Here is a 24172-nt window from a genome sequence, read left to right as displayed (position 1 = left end):
ACTATAGGTGTAACGTGACAACTACATAGACACGCAAATAACCGAAAGCTGCTTCAGCCCCCTTCTGAGTTATGAAACTGATCGAGTCTCATTGTTAATCTCTTAACATTGTCTAGATAGGACATTTAATGGTGCTAACATAAACAGTTTAACCTCTCTCATCCTCTCTCTCTCTCTCTCTCTCTCTCTCTGTCTCTCTCTGTCTCTCTCTGTCTCTCTCTGTCTCGGTGTATGAAGTGGGAAAGGTCACCGGTCCACATTTAGACGTTTTCCTTGATGGCAATGAAAGAACCATTCATATTTGTGGTACATGACACTTGTGGTGCATTTTCCCATCCTCTCCTCTGTCGACGTTGCAATGTGGAGTCCTGCCCTCTACTGTCTACTGTGCGTTATTGCAATGTGAGGATACAAGACAGTGCTGAACAGAACGTGTGACTTGGGTGCAAGTGTCTCTAGAGCTGTGAATGGTGTGTGATGACAGGAGACTAATGGAGAAGAACACCCATTAGATTTCTGCACTAGATGAGCCCTGTGGAGGAAAAGCTCCTCTTGTCCTCCCTGCCACCCTCTCTCTCTCTCCATGCCATCATGTAGTGGAAACACATGTTGACGCGTGTCCGTGATGCTATTTATTTTGGTAACCAAGACAACTCCGTAGACAAAATGAGAACTGATGCTCCACATACGACAGCCCACTTAACGTTGCTTTCTTTACGGTTTTGAATTAGCCCACATAGTCATTTTGTTATATGTGTCTCGACCTTTAGCGGTAGCTAAGACAAAGGCTGGTATGTGTGTGGATGCTTTCGTCCCGGGGTCTGCCTTGGTACCGCCTTCAGGTTTTGAAGGCTTGTGTCAGAGACGGACAGAGAGGCTTCCCCCTGCGTCTCAAAGTGGCTAAATTGGCTCCCAGACTCGCTGGTTAGAGAGACGAAAAGACAAATGTGTACGACAGGGTGAACCCATTTGAAATCAAATTATAACATAAACGCGTTGTGTTATACACAGCTTGTGGATTTGATTGGCCTTCCTCGTTGAGACAGAAATACGATTGATGAAAATAGTCTGAGGCGGAGTCCTTTTCATGGAAAAAAGAGGCAAATAAGAGAACTGATCAGTCCCTGGGGGGTGTATGTAGTGTGGGCGAGGAAGGGCCAAATGCCTGGCACCTTCCACAGCAGCCTGTTAAAGCTTGTCTGAAAACCACAACATGGTGTAAAAAGAAAAAACCGACTCAACTGGCCCCATCCGGTCCTAGCATCTCATTAGGCTGTACTAACTCGACAATAGCACAGTTTAAGGCCCGTATGGGAGCAGCCCAGGAGCTCAGCAAGAGGATTGCACTTGTCTTTGGAGGCACATTGGATAATGGACACATCCTGTGCTAATCTTCTCTGGGGGGGTCCCGGGGGGTTCCCCCTAATATAGGCAGTAGAGATTTTGCTTTTACTATGCCTGGAATCTCATGCTTGATTCTTGTTTGGAGTTCTTCAGCGCAGCTCCGAGCAGCAGCACAAGACGCCCATATGAGGGATGCAGCGGAGCCAAGATGACGCGGAGCTGATCTCTGAGGGCGGTGGTTTGTTAGGAAGAATTTATAGTACTCGGTGGAGTCTATGAGTAGTGTGTTCGGTATGGATTTGACAATTTCTCTATGTGAAGGCAAAATAGGGTTAGACGGCGCAATTTTCACTTCAGTTCCAATTAGTGGAGACTTCCAACGTCTGGTCGGTCCTGTGGGCCATTGCATTTGAGGCGGAGGCTGCTAGTTTGTGGACCTGTCGGGATTATGTTAGTGTGCAGTTGTTGCAGCCTAGCACAAGGGCTCCAGTTGAATGTCCTTGAGGGTGGTACGTACGAGGCATTAAGTCAATGGTTTTTTTTCTTTGATAAAACCAAACAAAACTCAGTATTGTGGGTTAGCGTGCACCTTGTGTCAAATTCCTGTTTTAAACAATAGGTGTGGTATGAGAACATAAGACGTCGAGGCATAGCGAAGAAAATGGATATTTAGTACACAGATGGCACAGTCACATCTTTGAACAGAGAGCAAGGAAGAGCGCTCCCATCGGTTTCTACACCTACACCTTAAAGGTGGGGTGAATGCACATCACCATAAGTCCCTTGGATTGCTGCACCAAAAGGGAAAATTGTAGACAACTGGTGCACTACACCTGGACACGCTCAAAGCCGAAGGCCTCTATCTCACTCGGGCTGGAAGGAGGACGGGGAGCTGGGACGGAATCGGTCTGGCCGGAGGGTGCATTATGTACATGTGCAGCTCTTGACGGGTCTACTGTAGATCCAGATGGAGCGGTAGACACCAATCTTGACAGGGTTAAAGCAGAAACCTCTCTTTCAATCCTGGTCAGTTTGGCGTCCATATGATCAACCTTATCAATGAGTCTTCTCAAGTCCTCGTGAAGAGCACCACGGGGATGATCACACATTTCCTTGCTTAAGGTGGTCGTCACTGCTGTTAGTGCATTGGAGATGGTTCCATTTCCTGGACGAGGTTGAATCCTCCGCTCACTTCCTCCTGTAAGGCATCTGTCTCCTCGTCGGTTAGCTCCAAGGTCTGTCTCCTCGTCGGTTAGCTCCAAGGTCTGTCTCCTCGTCGGTTAGCTCCAAGGTCTGTCTCCTCGTCGGTTAGCTCCAAGGTCTGTCTCCTCGTCGGTTAGCTCCAAGGTCTGTCTCCTCATCGGTTAGCTCCAAGGTCTGTCTCCTCGTCGGTTAGCTCCAAGGACTCCACTCTTGTCTTGGGTTGCTGCAGATGCCCGCTGTGCCAGTCTCCTGAGCTTGCGCCCCTTTGCATGATGCTACCTGACTTTCACTTTCACCTTCGCTGCTGTCGCTGGACCCGGTGTCTCCCTCTTGCTCATCTTCAGCTGATATCTGACACGCTAGGTCTGTCCATATCTTGAGAGGTATCCTCTTCGGGTCCATGCCACGTCGGCGTGTCCATCTCCTCTGTTTTCTGTGTCCCAGCAATCCGAGGACTGGCGAGGGAAGTCGGTTTGATATGGACGCGCCCGTTATGCTTTGTTTGGATAAGACTACTTGTTATGACGCCGTTGAGGCTCGTTAGCTGCAGAGCATAGGACGAGGCCAGTCGAGCTGTCCAAGCCAAACGGTAAATTAACGGTCCCCCGGGTTAAGTTTCACAAGACGGTGAGAGCCTAAAAAGCTGTATTCTCACACTGACGGTAACAGTCTAAGCACCGACGCGGCAGAGCCTCCACCTTCATCCGAGACGGGGAAATGAGAGTTGAGTAGAGGTAGAGGACAAAGACGTGTGTCTACAGATTGGTGTTTCCCCCCACGGCACTTGACACAATAAGCACTCGGTATGTGGTTTTAATGAAGCACAGAGCCAGAGATTTCCATGACTGGAAGTCTGGTAACAGTGGTGTGGGATTCACTGACAGAAAACAAAGACCGGCATTTTTTTAAATTTTTTATTTTTTTTACTTGACATTGTGTTTCTGAACAGAAATGACAAATCTGTCGCTTCCTCCCATTTATGAATTGAAAATTTGTAGGCACTGAAATCCCAGTGAGGTGCCGCTTAACCCTTTCTTCACACACTTAGCATTCCTGTTGTGGTTTAACGTCACTGGTGTGGTATTTTAAAAAAAAAAAAAGGATGTGAGGGCAAATAGACGTGTCGCAACTTAACTGAGTCGAGGGGCTTAGCGCCATCTTGAGGTTTATCGGTTGCGACAGACATTGTGCGGATGACCACATAAACGGTTAAGGTTGTGATACGGCCCTCTGCGGTGGTACCACGCTTCCGGTTCCTGTTAACTCGCCGGGAAATCCAACCGTTTTCTTCTTCAGTTCGGCCGGCTTGTCGAGATAACCGTGCACGGGGAGGGGGAAGGGGGGTCCGTAGCACTTTCCAAACAGGGAATCTGGATTCTGGTCATTCCAGTTGTTCACAAGGTAATCCTCCGTCAAACTGAGGGGTTAACTCCTCCTAAAGTCTTACTCACAAAGAATTTAAAGACTAAAATAAAGAGGCCTGTTGCGGAGGGTGTCGGCTTGTCCCCCAGCTTTTACAGATGTTGATTATACCAAATAGAGAGAAATATTCAAACTTTTAGACACTGTGGAATGTTGCCCTTGCTTGGGAATTAAAAAAAAAAAGATTACTTAATGGCCCAAATGAGGGGAAACATTGGTAATATGTATTCTGGTATCCTCACCCAGCACCTCGTGTACATTTGAGCTAATATCTGTCCTGCTCTGCTCCGTCTGGCTTTAGCGTTACTCCGGGGAGTCCAGTAGCACACTCTCGGTAGTCCCCTCTACCATTTTAACCCAGAGCTTTAATCCATATTTTAGTATTTACCGAGGGGTGTTGCAACGTTGTCAGTATTATTTCATGTGTGTATTGTTACATGTTTGGTTGCGTTTATTTGGCCATTGACTGGCTGATGAGGATGTTGAGATGGAAATCGCAGGAATGAAATGTAATAGCTTGTTAAATGCACTTTTTTTGTTTTGGGTTTTTTTTTTTTTTTAAACCATGGGACGTTTCCAATTCAAAGCACCGTCGCGGGCCGGGTCGGTCCGAAAAGATGGGAAAGGGTGCAACTCGTGACGATAGCAGGTGGTGCAAAGCCCACACACACACACACACACACAACGCCGCGGAGAAAGAAAAAGCGCAAGTGAGGTTGGCTACTCCGGCTGGGCCGCTGGAAACACACAGAGGTTATTATCGTCAGTGCAGTATGACAGAGATGGGACGGGTGGCGACAGAGACTGAAGTGTTGATGTAAAGGAGTGAGCCTCCTTCTCAGGGGAGATTGCTCCATCTTAACAAGAGTGCATTGAATGTTAAGGCCTCGTTTGTCCTCGTCTGTGTCACTTGCTTTGGATGTGAGAAAGGGGGGTGGGGGTGAGGGTGGGTGGGGGGGGGGTTCACTAACACTACCACATTTCTGTCAAATCATGCACTTGGCGTCGACCTGCATGTCCGAAGATGGGTGCACAAAGCGTGATCGCTTGACTTTTAACCTTAAGTGTAAAGTTGCTTGCAAAACGGAAAACACCTGTTACACAACGATTTGTACTGCCTGAGAAAAGTTGCACCCGATTTTAGTGGTTGCATAATTGTGAGGAGACAGTATTTTTATGGTTTTAAGAGAAAAAAAAAAAAGGATAATCTCCACCGAAAAATGTACAGTTGGAAAAGCATTTTGTACACCATTGATGTTTGAGATAAGATTAAAAAAGATTAAAATGTTGAGGAATGTTCCATTTTCCTGTAAATTGTACCTCTATTTATTTGCCTTATTTAGTTTGCTATATTTTGTATGTATACACAGCATTACAATAAAATGTTATATTAAAATTATGTATATGAATAATTATACTGTGGTCCATGTCTGTTGGATAGTTTTCAGACTTGTATAAGAATGAGACTTTTTTTTTCATTTCTGTATTTTTTTCTCACCCTGTGTCATTTTGTAGGGTTACAATAAACTTTTGTCCCTAACAGGCGGCCCTTGGCTGTTTTTCTGTTATTTTCATGAAACGCGTCACGCGGCTGCATTGACACATAAAGTCCTGCAGGGGGCGTTCTGAGCAAAGAACGCGGCAAAAGCAGCTTCTAAACTAGGAACGATTGCATTTTACTAAAAATTCACACTTTTGTCTATTTTCAATTTTTTTTCTGTGTTGTCCACGGTTAAAGGGTCACGCAACACGAAAACGAGACGTTTGTTTGCGTACGACTAGATTAACTCCGGAATTCAGGTTTACTTTGTAAAATCAATGTTATTTGTTGTGTTATTTACATCCGTGAACACGAGGGATTTCGGGAATAATGCAATCCTAAATGCAATTATCCGCCTTTTTGCTCCCTAGTCATTTTTCTATTTATTTACTTATTTACTAATTCGTTTTATTTTAGCTGATGACCATTTCAATAGTCATAGCATTGAAAGTGGAAGAGGTGTGTGCATACTTTGTATCCATACGTACACGGATATAAAGTATGCACACACACACACACACACACACACACACACACACACACACTTGGAACATCACATCAAAGTGCAGATTTATATAACAGGAGACGCCGATGTATCATGTTAATGATCATAAGATGAGCCTATGATCAAGGCATATGAGATGTTAATGATTTACATGATCTAAATCATTAACATGTATCATATAAACATATATGAGATGACATGTTTTATTTGTATTGTTTGATTAGATTCATATTTATGGTTGGCAATGAATGAATGACCGAGTTATTAAATCAGGCAGAAATAGAGAGATGCACCAGCTACAAAATAAAAACTAAACACTCTGTATTCATTTGTTGGTAGCTTTTCACACCTAAAATGTAACACGAAGCACAAAATGTACTTTCGACAAAATAAAAGTTTGTTTTATTTAACTGAAAGGCTGTATCCCCAACACAAGCCTTTATTTCTCGACTGCGTTCAGCTTTCAGACACACTTTGGGTACGAGGAGGCTTGTAAAAGGGGAACTAATGTGGAAAAACAGATTCAGTGAGCAGCCAAAGTCATCCAGATGCACAGTTAGCCTTCATTTATTTTTCACTGTGAGGATTAGAGCAATAAAGTGAACTTCACCTACAATGCAGATTAGAGAAAAGCGCCACACTTATACCGACAAAATCCATTTGCTGTGCGGAGACCAACGACCATGCAGCTTTAAAGAATCACGCAGACTTCATGTCACCGGCTGGTTTATCATATGCTTGAATACATGTAAGGATCTTGTTTTTTGTTTTTTTCCCAAGTTTATCGCAGAAACACTGTGAATCAGGCAATTGTTTTTAATGTACATTTACAAAGTTCCTTTCCAAAACCTTTTTATATTTACCTTGAAAACATGGTTTGTTTTTTTAATAATTCCAAAATAATGTGGATCCAGTCAATGGGTGTCACTACCTTGTGAACCGAGGACACCGTTTACCGATCCCCATGTAAAAAGTACGAAATGAGTCTTTATGTGCACCACATGTGCACCATCAGCCTTTTTTTTTTCAAAGAAGTAACACCTTTTTTTGTGTGAAGTATCACCACCTTGATTTTTCACTTCACCCTGCACCACAACACACATTCATCCTGTTTAAAATGCTTAATCCAAAACACTGTGCTCCAACAGAAGTTTAAGTAACTGAAAGAAAACGTGATATGGTAAACGCCAGAGTGCAGAAATGCATGCCGAGTATGTTTTACTGCTAAATCTTGTCACGTTATAAACGGTTCACCTCTGCATTTCTTTTCCCAGGAAAACCTTCCAGCGGGCAGCGATCAGAAGACGCACCCCGTCTCAAAATAGCGAACAACACAAGCAGAACAAAGTGATGGATCGTAGTGTTACACAAGAAAATAAAATCATGACGATGTGTCTTCTGACCAACTTGACCTCTTTTTAAGGCTTACCTGGGAAAACCTTTCACTGCTGTCCAGCATTTCAGTGCAAAGTTAATGAGAGGAATGAGTTTGGAAACTCTCAACTGTCTCGACATGCACCTGCAAATGGATAAATGGAAAGAATAACAGGACACAAAAAGCCTCATTTTAATACTACCGCTGCCGCCTTTTCAATCTGGGCAAAGTAGGGCAACTAACCATCCATCCATTATCCAAACCGCTTATCCTGCTCTCAGGGATGCTGGAGCCTATCCCAGCAGTCATTGGGCGGCAGGCGAAGAGACACCCTGGACAGGCCGCCAGGCCATCACAGCCCTCCCCCCCCACACACCCCCCCAAGGTTGAACTACCCCAGGGCTCAAACCCAGGACTTTTTTTGCTGTGAGGCGACCGCACTAACCACTGCGCCACCATGCTGCCTAGGGCAACTAGCTTGAATAAAATCAAACTATGCTTAAGGTACACATGAGCTTTGAAAAACCTTCTGAAGATGGCAAGAGATACTTAATCCAACACTTTCGCAAACTTTCATTTTAATATACACAGCCCCGCTAACCTCCAACTTGCTTAGGTCGTAAGCTGCACTGAGATCAAAAAGCTACAAAATAAATCAATCTAATGTATAGTTCTGAAATATGACATATGTTAACTGTGAAACTCTGTTTAAATAAGACTTGAAACAACTCTGATTTGCATTTCAAAGTCAACCAACCACCTATCTACTTTCTAAATAAATGTGAATGTGAAGGAGAGGGAAAAAGAGCAAGACCCAGGCAGTCAGGTGAACTACATACAGAAGCTGGAAGTGCAACGTTAAAATGGTAATACAAGACTAGAAAATCCAGTGCTCAATTCATTTGTAAGAACATTAACACTAAGCGAACAACAAAAAAGCCCGGGGCGAGGTGGTCCATCAGGAGTCCCGATGGAAGTCCCTCTTCCCTCCCGTCTTACTGACCAGCTGTACGTCCGCAATGACAATGTCATGGCTCACCGCCTTGCACATGTCATAAAGGGTCAGCGCCGCCACCGTCACAGCTGTCAGGGCCTCCATCTCCACTCCCGTTCTGCCCACGGTGCGGCATGCTGACGTGATGACCACGGCATTCTGCTGCTCGTTGAGGTCAAAGGTGACAGAGGCGTGGTCTAATGAGAGGGGGTGGCAGAGTGGGATGAGGGACGAGGTCTGCTTGGAAGCCATAATGCCAGCTAGTTGTGCCACGGCTAATGCATCGCCTTTCGCCAGCTGGTTTTCTCGTAACAGCTGGAAGGCAGTGGGGCCTAAAATAACAGAGGCGCGGGCTGTGGCGGTCCGACACGTGGGCAGTTTGCTGCCAACATCCACCATGGTGGCTCGGCCCTGGGCATCTGTGTGCGTCAAATGGGCTTTGGTGGTACCATCAAGCCCGTGGATTTCTGGGGGATTCGTGCCCGATGGGCTCTGACCACATGGGGATAGCTCAGTTTTGGTTTTGAGGTCTTCACTGGGAGTTTGCCCATGGCATAGTCTAATGCCGTGGTGCTTGTTGGTACTTAATTTGGCATTATTTATTAGTGTGCAAAAATAGGGCATTCCTGGGGTCCCAACTGAGTGTCTTTTTACGAAACAAGGACCCCTTACTTGTGCGTACCTGAGACAGTCTGCATAAACGTGGCTCATAAATGTTGTGCGTTTGGCATAATTCACAGTCTTCATTGGAGAACGAAGGGGAGGGGGTATATTTCCAGACTTAAAGTGGAGGGGTTCTGCATTGTGGACACTTCCAGTCCCATGGAGGTTTGCTTTGATGATAGGTGAGCTAAAATAGGAACCACCCCTCCTGGAGGTTCCTGAGCAGCAAACATCTTCAGCCCTTGTTAAAACAGTGCTGCCAGAAAGGCACAAAACGTCCTCACCCATCTTAGCTCTGCTACCGCCTGGGTGGTGCAGGTGAGGAGCCATTTTTTGAGTGAAGAATCTCTGATTTTTAAGGTAGGGAACAGAGAGTAAAGCCCCCCGGCTGTCTTCTGACTCCGGTGGAGAGAGAAGCCTTTGGGATGTGGTATCTGTCAAACATGGAGGAAATAGGACGCTGTTTTAAGACACCTCCAAATCAAAGAGACACGTTTCTAAATTTCATCTTTTTAGCCGAATATGTATTTTAGCGGTCAACAAATTGCAATTCTTACTGGTTTAAGTAGATGCATGCTTCAAATGTGGGTTGGCCATGATTTTAACAAAAACGAATGAATAAAATAACAAGGCCAGACAAGTCCTTTAAACAAACAGTCACTAGGTGACTCTAAAACGGCTCATGAAGAGACAGCTGAATGGCAGTGAATGAGGGAAATGTACGGTACGTACAGCCACGTCACCCACCAATGAGGATCATAGGCCTGTTCTTCATCTGGGAAATGCTGAACATGCCTGAGAAGAGAAAGAAGACTGTTTACGTGCCATCATGACAAACTACAGTGGCAAGTCAAAGAAATGGTGCACGAGCCCATGAATAATGCTTCTAGATGTACCCAGATCAGAACATCAACGTTATATGAAGGATTAAGGAAGTAATCTGACTGTGAAATAAGAGCGTGAAGGTAGAGATCGGACTCTTTGAGGAAAACAGTGTATTGTGTATGGAATCAAAATGTGTGATCTTTGAATCCATAAATAGCTATTTGTGACAGTTTATTTGTATGTTAAAACATACTTGCTCTGATGTCACTGAGGTGGTATATCAGTTCTGGTGTGTATCTAAGCTAGTGAGGAACTCTATGTGATCTCTACCAGCGTGTTGCTTCTTCTTCCGGCCCACTGCAGCCCCAATGATTTGCAGTAGCTCCTCCTCTGATGCCCCTGAACGCAGGACATCTCTGAGGGACACTTCGGCGTTGCCGAACAAACACACCTGAGAGAAGACAGAAAAAGAAAGGAACATGAAATATGCAACAGAAACAGGCACGGCCCCAGAAACAGGTACGTGGTTAGTTATAACTAATTAATAAATCTGAGAAGTCACACAATCACGCAAACAGATGCAAGCAGACCCCATACAAGAACCGTTCTTGCGGTATATTTGAAGCCTGACAGAGTAAAACCAGGGCTTTACCTTGAGGTTGCCATCTGCTGTGATGCGTAAGCGGTTGCAGGAACCACAAAAGTGGTCGGACATGGAGGTGATGAAGCCGACTTGCCCTTTGAAGCCTGGCACTTTGAACGTCTGGTGCGGAAAAGAGGAGGGTGTCAAAAAACTAATCCTGGAAAGAGTATATTTGAAAATGGTTTCTAACACTGAACTTCTTCAAATCTACTACTACGACTACTACTACTATTACTTTCGGCTGCTCCCGTTAGGGGTCGCCACAGCGGATCATCCGTTTCCATCTCTTCCTATCCTCTGCATCTTCTCCCAATATACCCAGCATCTCTCCTCCACACATGTCCAAACCATCTCAATCTTGCCTCTCTTGCTTTGTCTCCAAACTGTCCAACCTGAGCTGTCCCTCTAATATACTTGTTCCTAATCTTGTCCTTCTTTGTCACTCCCAATGAAAATCTTAGCATCTTCAACTCTGCCACGTCCAGCTCCACCTCCTGTCTTTTCGTCAGTGCCACCATCTCCAAACCATATAACAAAGCTGGTCTCACAACCATCTTGTAATCCTTCCCTTTAACTCTTGCTGGTACCCTTCTGTCAGAAATCACTCGGAAATATCTCTCTTAAATTAAGCAAAACCAAGCATCACCCTAAAAGTTTAGGAAAAGTGGGTTTAGGGAACATTTCTGCTGTGGTCATATTCGTTTTAGCCTGTAACAATTTCAATATATGCCTGAGAGGAGGAAAATAGATCCATAATGATGTGGTTATGCAAAACCACATCAGAATTCAATAACCTGAAAAAGATAACAATTCATGTGCCAAGTGAAATTGATAATGAAACTGGCAAGCTTTGTTACAAAGATAAATTGTTTAATTCTCAGAAATGTATGTGGGCTTAATGAGAATGGATAACGTGTTATTCTAATTGGTTCTAATGGGCATACAGGGCACTAAATACCTCAACTGGGCCAATATGCCAGAACCCGACAGAAGCAAATTAATCTCTCTCAGGATGAATCTGGCAAGGGGGAACTGACCTTGGCTGTCTCTGCATGTCCGATGGGAAGCATTTCAAGGGTGGGCCACTGCTGCCTTATATGGTCCAGCATTTCCTGGTAGCTCACCATTTTCTTGAAATTCCACTTGTTACCTACAGGGGAAATGAGAGGCATCATTAGTCAATGTGAGGTAAACTCAACTTGTGCCATATTTCAGGACTCTCACCACCAAACACACAGCTACCCTAAGGTCTTTGTAAGTATGTTTAGAAAGACTACAGCGAATACAGTGAAGGGAAGATACAGAAAAAAATATTCTGATCTAAGAGCAATACCTGTTCTTAAAACATGAGATTAATGCCATTTTTCCCTTGATAGAGTTAGTACTTTACAATTTTGCTATGATCAACATGCAGGATTTGGTAGCAATTTTGTGCAGCGCCATCACCCCCCATATTCCATTTCATCTGAAAATGACCCAAAAAACATCTTGAAATCCCACAAATAGCACTCTTATTAAAGACCCCACCTAAACAGGCTATGCTGTCATAACCAACCATTACTTCATTTATTTATTTATTTATTTATTACTACTTTATTAATCCCTGTTGGGAAATTCTGCTCTGCATTTAACCCATCCTAGCTATGTAGCTAGGAGCAGCGGGAAGCCGCTGTGCAGCACCCGGGGACCAACTCCAGTTCGTCTTGTCATGCCTCGGTCAGGGGCACAGACAGGAGTATTAACCCTAACATGCATGTCTTTTTGATGGTGGGGGAAACCAAAGCGCCTGGAGAAAACCCACCGCAGACACGGGGAGAACATGCAAAAACACCATTTTGCATGTTTTGTTAACATGTTTAGTGCCATTCCCAATTTTTTTTTAAACATGTAGTAAATTATGAAACTTCCCTAGACTTTCCAAATCTGCACAGGATTCACATGTAAAACGCAGGCACTCACCATCAAATGGCATGTATTCAATGAAGCGCACCTCCAGCGGTTTCTTCTCCGTGAGGGCCACAAAGTCGAGCAGCTCGTCCTCATTGAGGCCCCGCATGACCACACAGTTGACCTACGGAGAGCAGCTCACAATTAGAAGCTGTTGCATGCAACAACAAAAAAATCAATTTCATTACATAAAAAGATGTATGACTGACTAGCAAGTGCAAACATCACTAAAACGGAAATAAAAAGTGTGTTACATTCCACCTTGACAGGTTGGTAGCCCATCTCAATGGCCTTATCGATGCCCTCCATGACCTTGTGGAACCCTGACAAAGAAAGCAGAGCAACTATTGGAAAACACCTCACCCGAGACGAACAATGGGAAAAATTCAGGTGTCAATATGAACACAAGCAAAACACTCGAGATACAAAAGATGTAAAATTGCAATGGCTTGCATCACACCTGGAGCACATTTAGACCGTTACATGCATGGCATGTTTAAAAAATATCTTGATGAATGCTCACTTAAAGTTCATCATAAATTATTATACGATACAGCAATGCATTCTGTTAAAGTGTATGAATATAATCAGCTAGACTTTTTTTGCACTGGTGTTATTCAACAACAAACAGTAAGTGTCACTTCTTTTCCCATAGATGGATAATAAAGCTTTAAACACTTGTCTAGAGATGAGCACCTCCTTGTAAAGATGGATGTGGTAAGAGGGCTAGACAAAGTCACAAAACTGATACAAGTTATCTTGGGATAAAACCTCAAAATGACGCAAGAGGACAAAATTCATGGCTGTATTGTGCCACAAGTTTGCCGCTTGCTCGTTTTAAGGCATTTATAATATAAACACAGCTTGCTCGGTTCACCATATTTTCTTGTTCAGGCTGAATTGTGGGTCATACTAATCACCCAAAGCAACCCAAAACTACCCAAAACAACACAGTACAGATGCCCAAAACAACCCAGAAGTACCCAAAACATGCCAGTATGGACGCCCAAAACAACCCAAAACATTGTGTACTTTTGGGTTGTCTCCTGGTTTAGCTCAGTCAGTTATTTTCGGCAGTCATCGTCTCCCATCATTTCCGTCTGTCAGCCCAGTACCTTTATCATTGTCTGTTGTCTTTCCTGTTTTATTTTGAAGTTCTCATCTGATTATTGAGCATGCATAAAGACAAGTTCTCACCTGTTTGGTCGAGTCAGTTCCTGGTTTTGTCCTCAGTCAACCCCCGTGTATCCCACACCTGCTGCCACTCACCTCATCAGCCACAGCTTTTAAACCATGCCCGGATCAACGCTCTTCGCTAGATTATCTCGCCAATACGTCTCTTCATTGTGAAGCTTATTCTAGTTAATATTTTGCTCTTTGACCTAAGCCTGTTTTTTTGCTATGTGAGTTCTGCCAAGCCCCTGGTTACCTTTATTGCCTCTGTGCCTCGATCTCTCTGTCTGTTTTGGGTACTGATGTTGCCTGAACCATGCTTGTAGCTTTGCTGTGATTACCCCCCCCCCTTCTTTTTTTTTTGTTGTAACTATTCAGCTGGACTGCATCTTGCCCTTTTTTTGCTGCCTACATTTTTGTGACATCCTGCAGTGCCTTCTATTTTTATTAAACATCCCAACCGAGGTCGTGGGGACGCTGGGAACCTATCCCAGCAGTCATTGGGTGGCAAGCCGCTTGGATAATGGATGGATGGCTGGATGGATCCACGGAGTCTTCCCTTTTTGTCTACTGAGTCTGCTTTTGGATCCACAGCTCCTACTAGGTACCCGGACACAAATTTTTGAAGAAAAAAAAAAAAGCAAAAGTTTGGGGGTTTTTTTTTTAAGGCAATATCAGCTGATTTTAGCCGACATTGTTAAAACCTTTCACTGAAAAACGAGTGTTGCGGAAGAGGAATGTTGGCCGGGGTTTTGCATTTTCTCCCTAATCTCCTCCAGTCTGTCCATCTGTCTCTTCCCCCACTAACACCTAACCACCCGGAGCTCTGTCCCTCTGCACCACCTGCCCTCCAACCCAAAACGTGTGCTTTAAGGCCAGCAATTCCCTTTTGTAATCTGGGGGATTTGACCTGTGGCTGCTATATGAATTGACTTAAGCAGTTCACACAGACTCAAGTCACGGATATAGTTCTGCCATTGTCGCTTTCCATGTCAGAATAGTTTGTGATGAGTAGCGCTCTAGATAGAGGACCAATCTAATGCTTCCTGCTAAATAATGTACCAATGTAACTGTCGCTGCTTTGGTGATTGATGAATATATGACATTGAAGAGATATGAGACAATGGCCAAAGCTAACATCTGACTTGCTGTGCAACAATCACCTCTGTAAATCCAACCCGCCCGAAATTTGCTGAAGTATTAAACAAAAATACTTGGGCCTTTATAACATTCATATTATAAAGTCAGAGTTCATGGTCAGATTCTGAGCTTCCCTCCGCTATTGTAATTCCTCCAAGTCAATTTTACATCAATTTCTCCTTACAACGAACATAGAGGTTCGAGGCATTTATAATCATTTTTCGTCCCGATATAAACTGTGCTGTACCTTTCCGCCTGACGATGAACTCAAACTTGGCGGGCACCAGAGAGTCCAGGCTGATGTTGAGCAGGTCCAGGCCCGCTTCCTTCAGCTTGGGCAGCAGCCTGGACAGGTTCATCCCATTGGTGGTCACTGCAATCGTCTTGAGGCCCTCAAGTTTCCTCAGCTCCGCTACACAAAGGGAGAAATGAAGAGGGGAGAAGGGTGAAAAGAAGAGAAAGAGAAAGGATGCAAAGAGTGAGAGATGATGGTGGCTCATAGATCACTTCCTGCCAGAACACAACACAAAAAACCACAACTTGCTGGTTCCACTTCACAATACACTTCCTCTGGGCTACCAAACCCCCCCTTTTTTTTTCCTCCCAATTGTATCCGGCCAATTACCCCGCTCTTCCGAGCCATCCCGGTCGCTGCTCCACCCCCTCTGCTGATCCAGGGAGGGCTGCAGACTACCACGTCTCCTCCGATACATGTGGCGTCACCAGCTCCTTATTTTCACCTGACAGGAGTTTTGCCAGGCGGACGTAGCACGTGGAAGGATCACGCTATTCCTCCCAGTATCCCCTCCCCCATGAACAGCTACTCCGACCGGCCAGAGAGGGCGCTAATGCAGCAACCAGGATACACGCCCACATCCTGCTTCCCACCTGCCGGCACAGCCAATTGTGTCAAAAGGGACGCCGACCAAGCCGAACGTAACACAGGGATTGAACCGGCGATCCCTGTGTTGGTAGGCAATGAATTAGACCGCCACGCCACCCACGTTACCAAACTTTAACATGGGCCATAGGCGGTCACAGTGGTGGCCGCTCAGGTGACAGTGTGATCACTGCTGACCCTCACATGAACATCTCACTAGCATAACATTGTCATTGGACGCACTGGGTTTGCCTCTAGCGCCGTCGCCCCCCCCCCCCCCCACTGAAAGAAAACACAAGCTTATTGAGGTATTTCATCTCGTTTTAAGTCTCATAATTCATTGCTGGTAAACATTTGCTAACCCACTGGCAGATTCTACTGCTCATTTCAACAAAGAGCATCTGTTCCATCATAACGGGACTTGTCTCATGACATTTACCCCAAGAAAAATATTATCTTAAATCAGCTATGACCTTAGATCAACTATCTTAAGATTTCTTTTCCTGTTTAGTGAAACTTACTTAGAACAAGTCTTATAGTCATGAAACAAGTACACTCTCTTAAAACAAGCAATAACATCTGGCTGTGGGGTAAGAAAACTTTATGAGCGATCATCTTCAAATAAGCATTAAGAGACTTAAAACCAGACGGCAGACCTTCCTTCTCCACTGATGATGTACGTGAACGCATTCCTACAGGATTCGATTCCGCGTGGCCCGGATTTGGTCCGATTATGAAGCGAGGTGGGACGATAACATGTCACAGGACCGATCATGCAGCTGTGGTGTGGCTAATCCATTTCCTTCTCCGGCACACTTCTTTGTGTGCGGCGTCATTTCCCCCCCGTCGAACTCGTAACATCTCCTCTCGGCAGAGTCACATCGCTTCACGAATCACAGAGCCACATCCCAAATGTTAGATCGATCCCTTGGAAAATCTCAAACTTTTTTAGTGACTCTCATAGTCACCAGGTGAATAAATACAGTAAGGTGATTATGTGTTTAGGCTCTACAATAAAGGGAAAAGGAAAAATCTGAAACTGCAAAAAAAAAAAAAAAAATTTAAAACCTTTAACGTGTTCTAACTTTTTGCTTTCACACATCATCATTAATCTAATTTTGATGTGATGGCTAAGGGAGAATGACACAACCATAATTTGGATCAGTTTCCAGGAAGTCCTTTGTCTGCCACTGGGCACCAAACCTCCTGAGAATTATAGGTAGAGACTGCTTAAGTATATTTTAGAAAGATTTACTAGATTTTACTTTGAACTGTGAACACAGTTCCTCTTCTTCCAAGACAGTCTTTTGAGCTACGGCTTGCAGATAAATGTATGCATCTTGTTGCTACACGATGAAGAAGAAAAAAAGCCCCTGGGTTGTCTTTGCAACAGCTGGCGTAAGACATTGCCAAAATCCAAAAAAAAAAAATTACCGAGTGCTGCTTTAAGATGAAATAAAAATGTAAACTCAAAGCCTGGTTGATGTAAACTGATGTAGTTTTCTTCCTCTGGCAATTTGGGGGGGGGCAGAGAAAGACATTCGGAAGTGTGATGCCAACTTTGCACAAGCTACACACGGGCCACCTCTCTTGTCAGAGCCCATTACTCAACAAAGTAAGCAGAGAAACACCACTGCGGTTGCTGAACCATGAAGTTGTAGACACAGCCCAATCTTTTTTCTTTTGCAGTGAGGAATAACTAATGTCAGGGATTAGGTACAAACACAGCGATGCTTTGCAACACCGAGCACGCAGGAAACCAAATACAGACCCCACACATTTCTTTATTAAAACCTCGTTTCTCTTGGGTGAGGAGGAAATCTGCTGCAAAGATCGTTTCGTTTACGTTTACAGTATTTCTCTTTCTCCACAGGTCTTGAACAGGCCCTTACCAATGATGTCCACTACGTCAGGTCTGATGAGGGGCTCTCCTCCAGTGAGGCGGATCTTCTCTACCCCCTCCTTGACGAAGAGGCGTGCCAGGGTCAGCACCTCCGAGGTGGACAGGAGTTGGCCCCGCGGCGTGAGCTTCACCCCCTCCTCCGGCATGCAGTACTGACCTGAAGACAAGGTGGGGTAAAAAAAATGGTCATAAAGTAATTATGATAACTATTTCATCCTGCAATACCATGAGTTCAGATTTTTTTTTTGGAACGGGTGGTTACAATGAAAATTAAAAGCGTGTCAGCACCACATGGTACCTGGCCAGTAATGTGAACAGGCATACTCCAATGGTTCACATGTAATAACTGGAACATTGGATTTGCTGCAAAAGTAAAAGTGATTGCTTGAGTAAGTGGCTACTACTCACTTCCTTTAATGGAAATTCAACCTATAAATGCAGATTATAACTTAAAATGTGCATTGCATGCAGTGTATTTTACTAGCAATATTTTAATATATAGAGGCACTCTTGTGACTTCAGAAACGCAGTATGATGCACACTAATGTTAAACAAAAAGAAGTGCAAAAGAAGAGGTAGCTTCAGACTGATGAGAGGAGGAACAAACTTCATCTAAAAGGGATTGCCATATAGATGCTCTGTGATTGCCTCACACTGCTAGCCACAATTAATGACAAAATCCCTTATGTGGTTAGTCATTACCTGAAAAGTGAACAGGCCTGAGAGACTTCATCTTAACAAGCTAACGTTTCAGTGTACTAACAGCAATGTGTGGCATGTATGGCCCGTGAAGGAAGTAGTATTTGTTAAGAGCTATCGAAAAGCAAATTTTACATTTCTGGAAGATGGTGCTGCTTCCTCTTTCGTCTTTTCATTCAGATCTAAAACTGTCTCCACCAGAGAGTTGAAACACATACTGATGAGAGAGCAGAAGGCTTTTGACATTGGAAAAGATAAACCCACTTACAACGCAGGTTGCATTTCTCAGTTAGGGAGATACGGAGGTAGCTGTGCCTCCGACCAAAGTTGTCTGTAAGGAATGCTGAGAAGGGTGTGGTGTCATCTTTTAACCTCTGTGTAAAAAAAAGGAGAAAAAAGTTACAAAAGCCTTTATAGAAACTGGTCAGAATAATGGATGAGCAGTTGGTACCAAGACGACAGTAGGATGACCAGCTCTTGAACAGCCGAGTAGTGTTTTGCAATAGGTTGTTCCTTTGTGATTTTGTGAGCCCATTGAACCAATTTGTGCCACTTCTTCCTTCGGCTGCTCACTTTAGGAGACACCACAGTGGATCATCTATTACCATCTCTTTCTGTCCTCTGCATCTTCCTCTGTCACACCAGCCTGCATGTCCTCCCTCACCACATCCATAAACCTCCTCTTTGGCCTTCCTCTTTTCCTCTTGCCTGGCAGCTTCATCTTCAGCATCCTTCTCCCAATATACCCAGCATCTCTCCTCCTCACATGTCCAAACCATCTCAATCTTGCCTCTCTTGCCTTGTCTCCAAATCGTCTATCCTGAGCAGTCCATCAGTGCCACTGTCTCCAAACCATATAACATAGCTGGTCTCACAACCATCTTGCAAACCTTCCCTTTAACTCTTGCTGGTACCCTTCTTTCACAAATCACTCCTGACACTCTTCTCCACCCACTCCACCCTGCCTGCACTCTTTTCTTCACCTCTCTTCTGCACTCCCCGTTACTTTGAACAGTTGACCCCAAGTGTTTAAACTCATCCACCTTTGTCATCTCTACTCCTTGCATCCTAACCATTCCACTGTCTTCCCTCTTTTTCAGGCAAAGGTATTCCGTCTTGCTCCTACTGACTTTCATTCCTCTTCTCTCCAGTGCATACCTCCACCTCTCCAGGCTCTCCTCAACCTGCTCCCTACTCTCGCTACAGATCACAATGTCATCCACGAACATCATAGTCCATGGAGACTCCTGCCTGATTTCGTCCAACAACCTGTCCATCAGCATTGCAAACAAGAAAGGGCTCAGAGCCAATCCTTGATGTAACCCCACCTCCACCTTGAACCCATCCGTCACTCCTACCGCACACCTCACCACTGTCTCACTTCCCTCATACATATCCTGCACCACTCCTACATACTACTTCTCTGCCACTTGCGACTTCCTCATACAATACCACATCTCCTCTCTCGGCACCCTGTCGTATGCTTTCTCTAAATCCACAAAGACACAATGTAACTCCTTCTGGCCTTCTCTATACTTCTCCATCAACATTCTCAAAGCAAACATCACATCTGTGGTGCTCTTTCCTGGCATAAAACCATACTGCTGCTCACTAATCATCACCTCTCCTCTTAACCTAGCTTCTATTACTCTTCCCCATATCTTCATGCTGTGGCTGATCAACTTTATACCTCTGTAGTTGCTACAGTTCTGCACATCGCCCTTATTCTTGAAAATCGGTACCAGTATGCTTCTTCTCCACTCCTAAGGCATCCTCCCTTTCCAAGACTGTGTTAAACAATCTAGTTGAAAACTCCACTGCCGTCTCTCCTAAACATCTCCATGCCTCCATGGGTATGCACTCTTCATCCTCTTCATAGCTGCCCTCACTTCGTTCTTGCTAATCCACTGCACTTCCTGATTCACTATCCCCACATTATCCAGCCTTCTCTCTCTCTCTCTCTCTCTCTCTCTCTCTCTCTCTCTCTCTCTCTCTCTCTCTCTCTCTCTCTCTCTCTCTCTCTCTCTCTCTCTCTCTCTCTCTCTCATTTTCTTCATTCCTCAGCCTCTCAAAGTACTCCTTCCACCTTCTCAATAAACTCTCCTTGCTTGTCAGCACATTTCCATGTCTATCCTTGATCTCCCTAACCTGCTACACATCCTTCCCAGCTTTCTCCCTCTGTCTAGCCGGTACATGTCATTTTCTCCTTCCTTAGTATCCAACCTCTCATACAACTCACAATACACCTTTCCCTTTGCCTTCATCACACCTCTCTTCACCTTATGCCACATCTCTTTGTACTCCTGTCTACTTTCTTCATTTCTTCATCTCTCTGACTATCCCACTTCTTCTTCATCAACATCTTCCTCTGTATACTTTCTTGTACTTCCTCATTCCACCACCAAGTCTCCTTGTCTTCCTTCTTCTGTCCAGATGACACATCAAGTACCTTCCTAGCTGTCTCCCTCACTATTTCTGCAGTGGTTGCTCAGCCATCCGGCAACTCTTCACTACCACCCAGTACCTGTCTTAACTCCTTTCTGAACTCCACGCAATAGTCTTCCTTGTTCAACTTCCACCATTTGATCCTTGGCCCTGCCTTCAACCTCTTCTTCTTGATCGCCAATCACTCTCTTCCTCTTCTTGATCTCAGTTCACCCCCCCCCCAAATAAATCTGATATCTTACTCAAATCTGAATGACTGCATCTGTCATGCTTATCCAAAGGAGTTGAATCAAGTGCAACTGGACTTGGTATATATCCGTGAAGATGTTTCGCCTCTCATCCAAGAGGCTTCCTCAGTTCGTGCCTTTCTGACTAGACGAAGCTAGTCTGACTGGCTGGTAATGAGACTCAGAATTTATCCTCTTGGAGTCGTTGTCAGAACTATAGATGTCCATGGCTCTTTGTGTCCCGATGTTTACCAACGCCCGTCGCTAACAGAGCCATAGATATGAGTGGCTCTTTTGTGTACCAATGTTTGGCCACGCCCGTCGTTATCGGAGCTATTGATATGCATTTGTTTAGCAGCGACGGTCGTTGGGGGTGTTAGTTTCGACTTCATTATTCATCATTCATTATTCATTCATTATTCAGTGCGACTCATGACCACTGACGGGCGTTGGTAAACATCGGGACACAAAGAGCCATGGACATCTATAGCTCTGACAACGACTCCAAGAGGATAAATTCTGAGTCTCATCACCAGCCAGTCAGACTAGCTTGGTCTAGCCAGAAAGGCACGAACTGAGGAAGCCTCTTGGATGAGAGGCGAAACGTCTTCACGGGTATATACCAAGTCCAGTTGCACTTGATTCAACTCCTTTGGACAACCACGACCTGGATGAATGAGAACATTCACAGATATATCTGACATGTGCTTTCATAGAATTTGCTTGCCAAAAAAAGCAGCTTCAGGCCACCAAATAAGCAACTGTAACATTACAACCCACATTAACAATCATTGTTAAAGTGAACCATAGCGAGGAACATACACATGTCCGGCACGTTTCTTTTGATGGCTTGTGAACTTTGGACATCAAATAAAGGACCGAGATGATGTCAAACGTATTAGCGAGCACATGGCTGAAACACGGCCTGTTATCTATTCACTGGGCATTGACAGCTTGTGAATCGTTATCTAAAAGGCACTCCCACTTCTCTCCTTGTGCCAAAAGAGAATAAGTACAATTTGAGGAGAACCCTTTCCCCCCCCACCGGCTTTTAGAGCATAACGGTTCTCTGTAAGCTTCTTGCTTTCTCTCAAGGGTCATTTTGTGAAACTTGTGTTTGATACTGGAGACAGCTTTGAATAGGCGACCAACAGTCTGCAAGTGACAAAAGGCGATACCGAGCTGGGGGGGGGGCACACTATCAAAATTAAATTTTGTCAAGTTTGTTTTTAAGGTTTAATAACTCCCTTGAACAGAATTAATAACATTTTACACCGGGCCTGTGGGCCCTTAACCGCGCAGGGGCACAAGCTGCGGTCCGTTAAACTCCTCCGTGGTTATAACAATGTAGTGCCTACCATATAACAGCCACTGCGAATGCACTGACGAGACACCGCCTCGCTTGACAAGTAAAGCAAACCGCTCCCGTGTTATTTACCTGTCTTGGCCTATTTTTGGCGAAGTTGGGAACTGAACTGGAGTCTGCAAGTTCAACTTGGTTTTCCCTGTGCGTAACGCCGGAGTACCGTCTGCGGTTCTCCCCGTTGGCGCATTGCGCGAAGATCCTCCCCAGACGCGTCAAGGCTCTTCTGGCGCCGGTGTGACTGGCTATCAAACGGCAGTACATGCCACCGTGAACGGCCATGGCCGCTGGACTGTCTCTGGTTCGTTTTGCGTGCCGACAGCGTGTCAAGCCGGACTTCTCTGCAGCTTTCCCTATAAACACCGACCCCTTGAAATCAGGAGGGGCGTGGACACCGAGTGCCAATCGGGCGAATAAAGCGGAGAGGCGACCGCCCACTTTTTCAGCAGTCCTGGTCCCGGTGGTGTTCTACTTACATCTGTGACCATCGAAAATTGTGACCACATTGGCGGTCCCGGTGGTGTTACACTTACATCTGTGACCATCGAAAATTGTGACCACATTGGCGGTTCCGGTGGTGTTGTACTTACATTTGTGACCATCGAAAATTGTGACCACATTGGGCGGCCACTTGACGGCGTTGCAAAGGAACGACCACCCTCCTACATCATTATTCGACACCTTAAACGACACCTAAGCCGAACCTAAACGTAAACAGAAACCGGTGGCGACTTGGGAGATATCCACCAGTCCGTCGCCAAACTCTTCCGGACTGTTTCCCGTTTCTTGTGTCGCTTAAAGATGGTCACAGTTTTCAACGGAATTTTCGCTAACACCATTACCGGAAGTACATGTCCCAGTCATTTTCTCCGTAGACGTTCTTCTTCTTCTTCTTCTTCTTCTTCTTCTTCTTCTTCTTCTTCTTCTTCTTCTTCTTCTTTCGGTTTGTTCCCTCTTTAGGAAAAAAAAATCCCCGAACTGATCCAACTAACGACGAGGTGAATCTTGGCCTTCCTTAAAACAATTTGTTCCGAGTAAATGATATCCGAAAAAGACAAAGGTATGTCAACATTTTGCTTAACATCTTTTAAGGGGACGTGTACTACTCATCCCATGAGGCATTGCGAAGGATGTCGCTGAATCCCTCTGCTCTCGAGTTCAACCGCCGAGTTCAACCGTTTCTCTTGTGCAAGTTTCATCAGCATGGGTTAACGTTCATCTGACCACGGATTTCTATGGACAGGCTCGGTTAAAAAACAAAACGGCGTCGCATGCCATTTATATTTAATTAAACTCGAATTTAAACGGCAGCTTAACTATTGCTTGTAAGATTCTGATGTCTCCCCAAATTCACAACTTTGAACGTGTTTCATTACCTTTGGTTTCATAAAGTGTACTTTTAAACGACACTGTCGTTTACCTTTAAGATTGGCTGTCAAATAGATGACCGTTGAGCTCATCCGTAGGGCCTCCGAACAGCGGTTGCTGGAGTTCCCAAAGTCACGCATCAAGTCATTCCTAAGTCATGTGTCTATTTTGCTTTTGAACAATAGTATTTATCATGACTGTGCAACACTGAGCCGTGACTTTCCCCTGTACAGCGTTGCGGTCTGTAATCTTGCCACCAGAGGGAGCCATTGTCTTGGTTTTGGTTTACCCTACGACAACAGTTTTTTGACAACTCCACTAATTACTGCAGAGGAAGTTAGTAAATTAATAGATAAGGCAAACATGGTCTAAAACTGAAATCAAAATATATTTTTAAGATTTTAGTTCTTAAGTCAAAAAGACTGGAAAGAGAAATTCCATTTTCATGATGTTATTTTCCAAACAACTGTAAATCTAATTGTAAACAGATTATGATGAACTGCCACCGAGCAA

At 44.6% G+C, this 24172-nt stretch overlaps 1 protein-coding gene across 1 annotated transcript; it reads right to left on the bottom strand.

The window, feature by feature from the left end:
• Nucleotides 1-7772: 7772 nt before the first annotated feature.
• On the bottom strand, nucleotides 7773-22590 carry mocs1 (molybdenum cofactor synthesis 1). The gene is made up of 11 exons (XM_056295880.1): nucleotides 22367-22590; nucleotides 18525-18630; nucleotides 17547-17714; nucleotides 15022-15186; nucleotides 12723-12784; nucleotides 12474-12585; nucleotides 11552-11664; nucleotides 10524-10634; nucleotides 10202-10322; nucleotides 9794-9841; nucleotides 7773-9480 (listed from the first exon to the last, which is right to left on the bottom strand). Exons 1-11 carry the CDS (start codon nucleotides 22571-22573, stop codon nucleotides 8348-8350), a joined length of 2346 nt encoding a protein of 781 aa, XP_056151855.1. The 5' UTR covers nucleotides 22574-22590; the 3' UTR covers nucleotides 7773-8347.
• Between the last annotated feature and the right edge of the window lie 1582 nt (nucleotides 22591-24172).

Source organism: Lampris incognitus, chromosome 16 (genome assembly GCF_029633865.1).
Source record: "Lampris incognitus isolate fLamInc1 chromosome 16, fLamInc1.hap2, whole genome shotgun sequence".
In the NCBI taxonomy this organism is placed as follows: Eukaryota; Metazoa; Chordata; class Actinopteri; order Lampriformes; family Lampridae; genus Lampris; species Lampris incognitus.
Note: the sequence above shows the minus strand (reverse complement) of the source record. Positions and strands in the feature narration are given on the sequence as shown.

Bases quoted from the DNA above. Each gene is read 5' to 3' on its own strand.
- mocs1 (XM_056295880.1), bottom strand. From the start codon at position 22,573: ATGGCCGTTCACGGTGGCATGTACTGCCGTTTGATAGCCAGTCACACC. The intron at 11,665-12,473 runs GTGAGTGCCTGC...TTTCCCCTGTAG, and splicing joins TGAATACATGCCATTTGATG to GTAACAAGTGGAATTTCAAG. The intron at 9,842-10,201 runs GTAGAGATCACA...TTCTCTTCTCAG, and splicing joins GAAGAAGAAGCAACACGCTG to GCATGTTCAGCATTTCCCAG.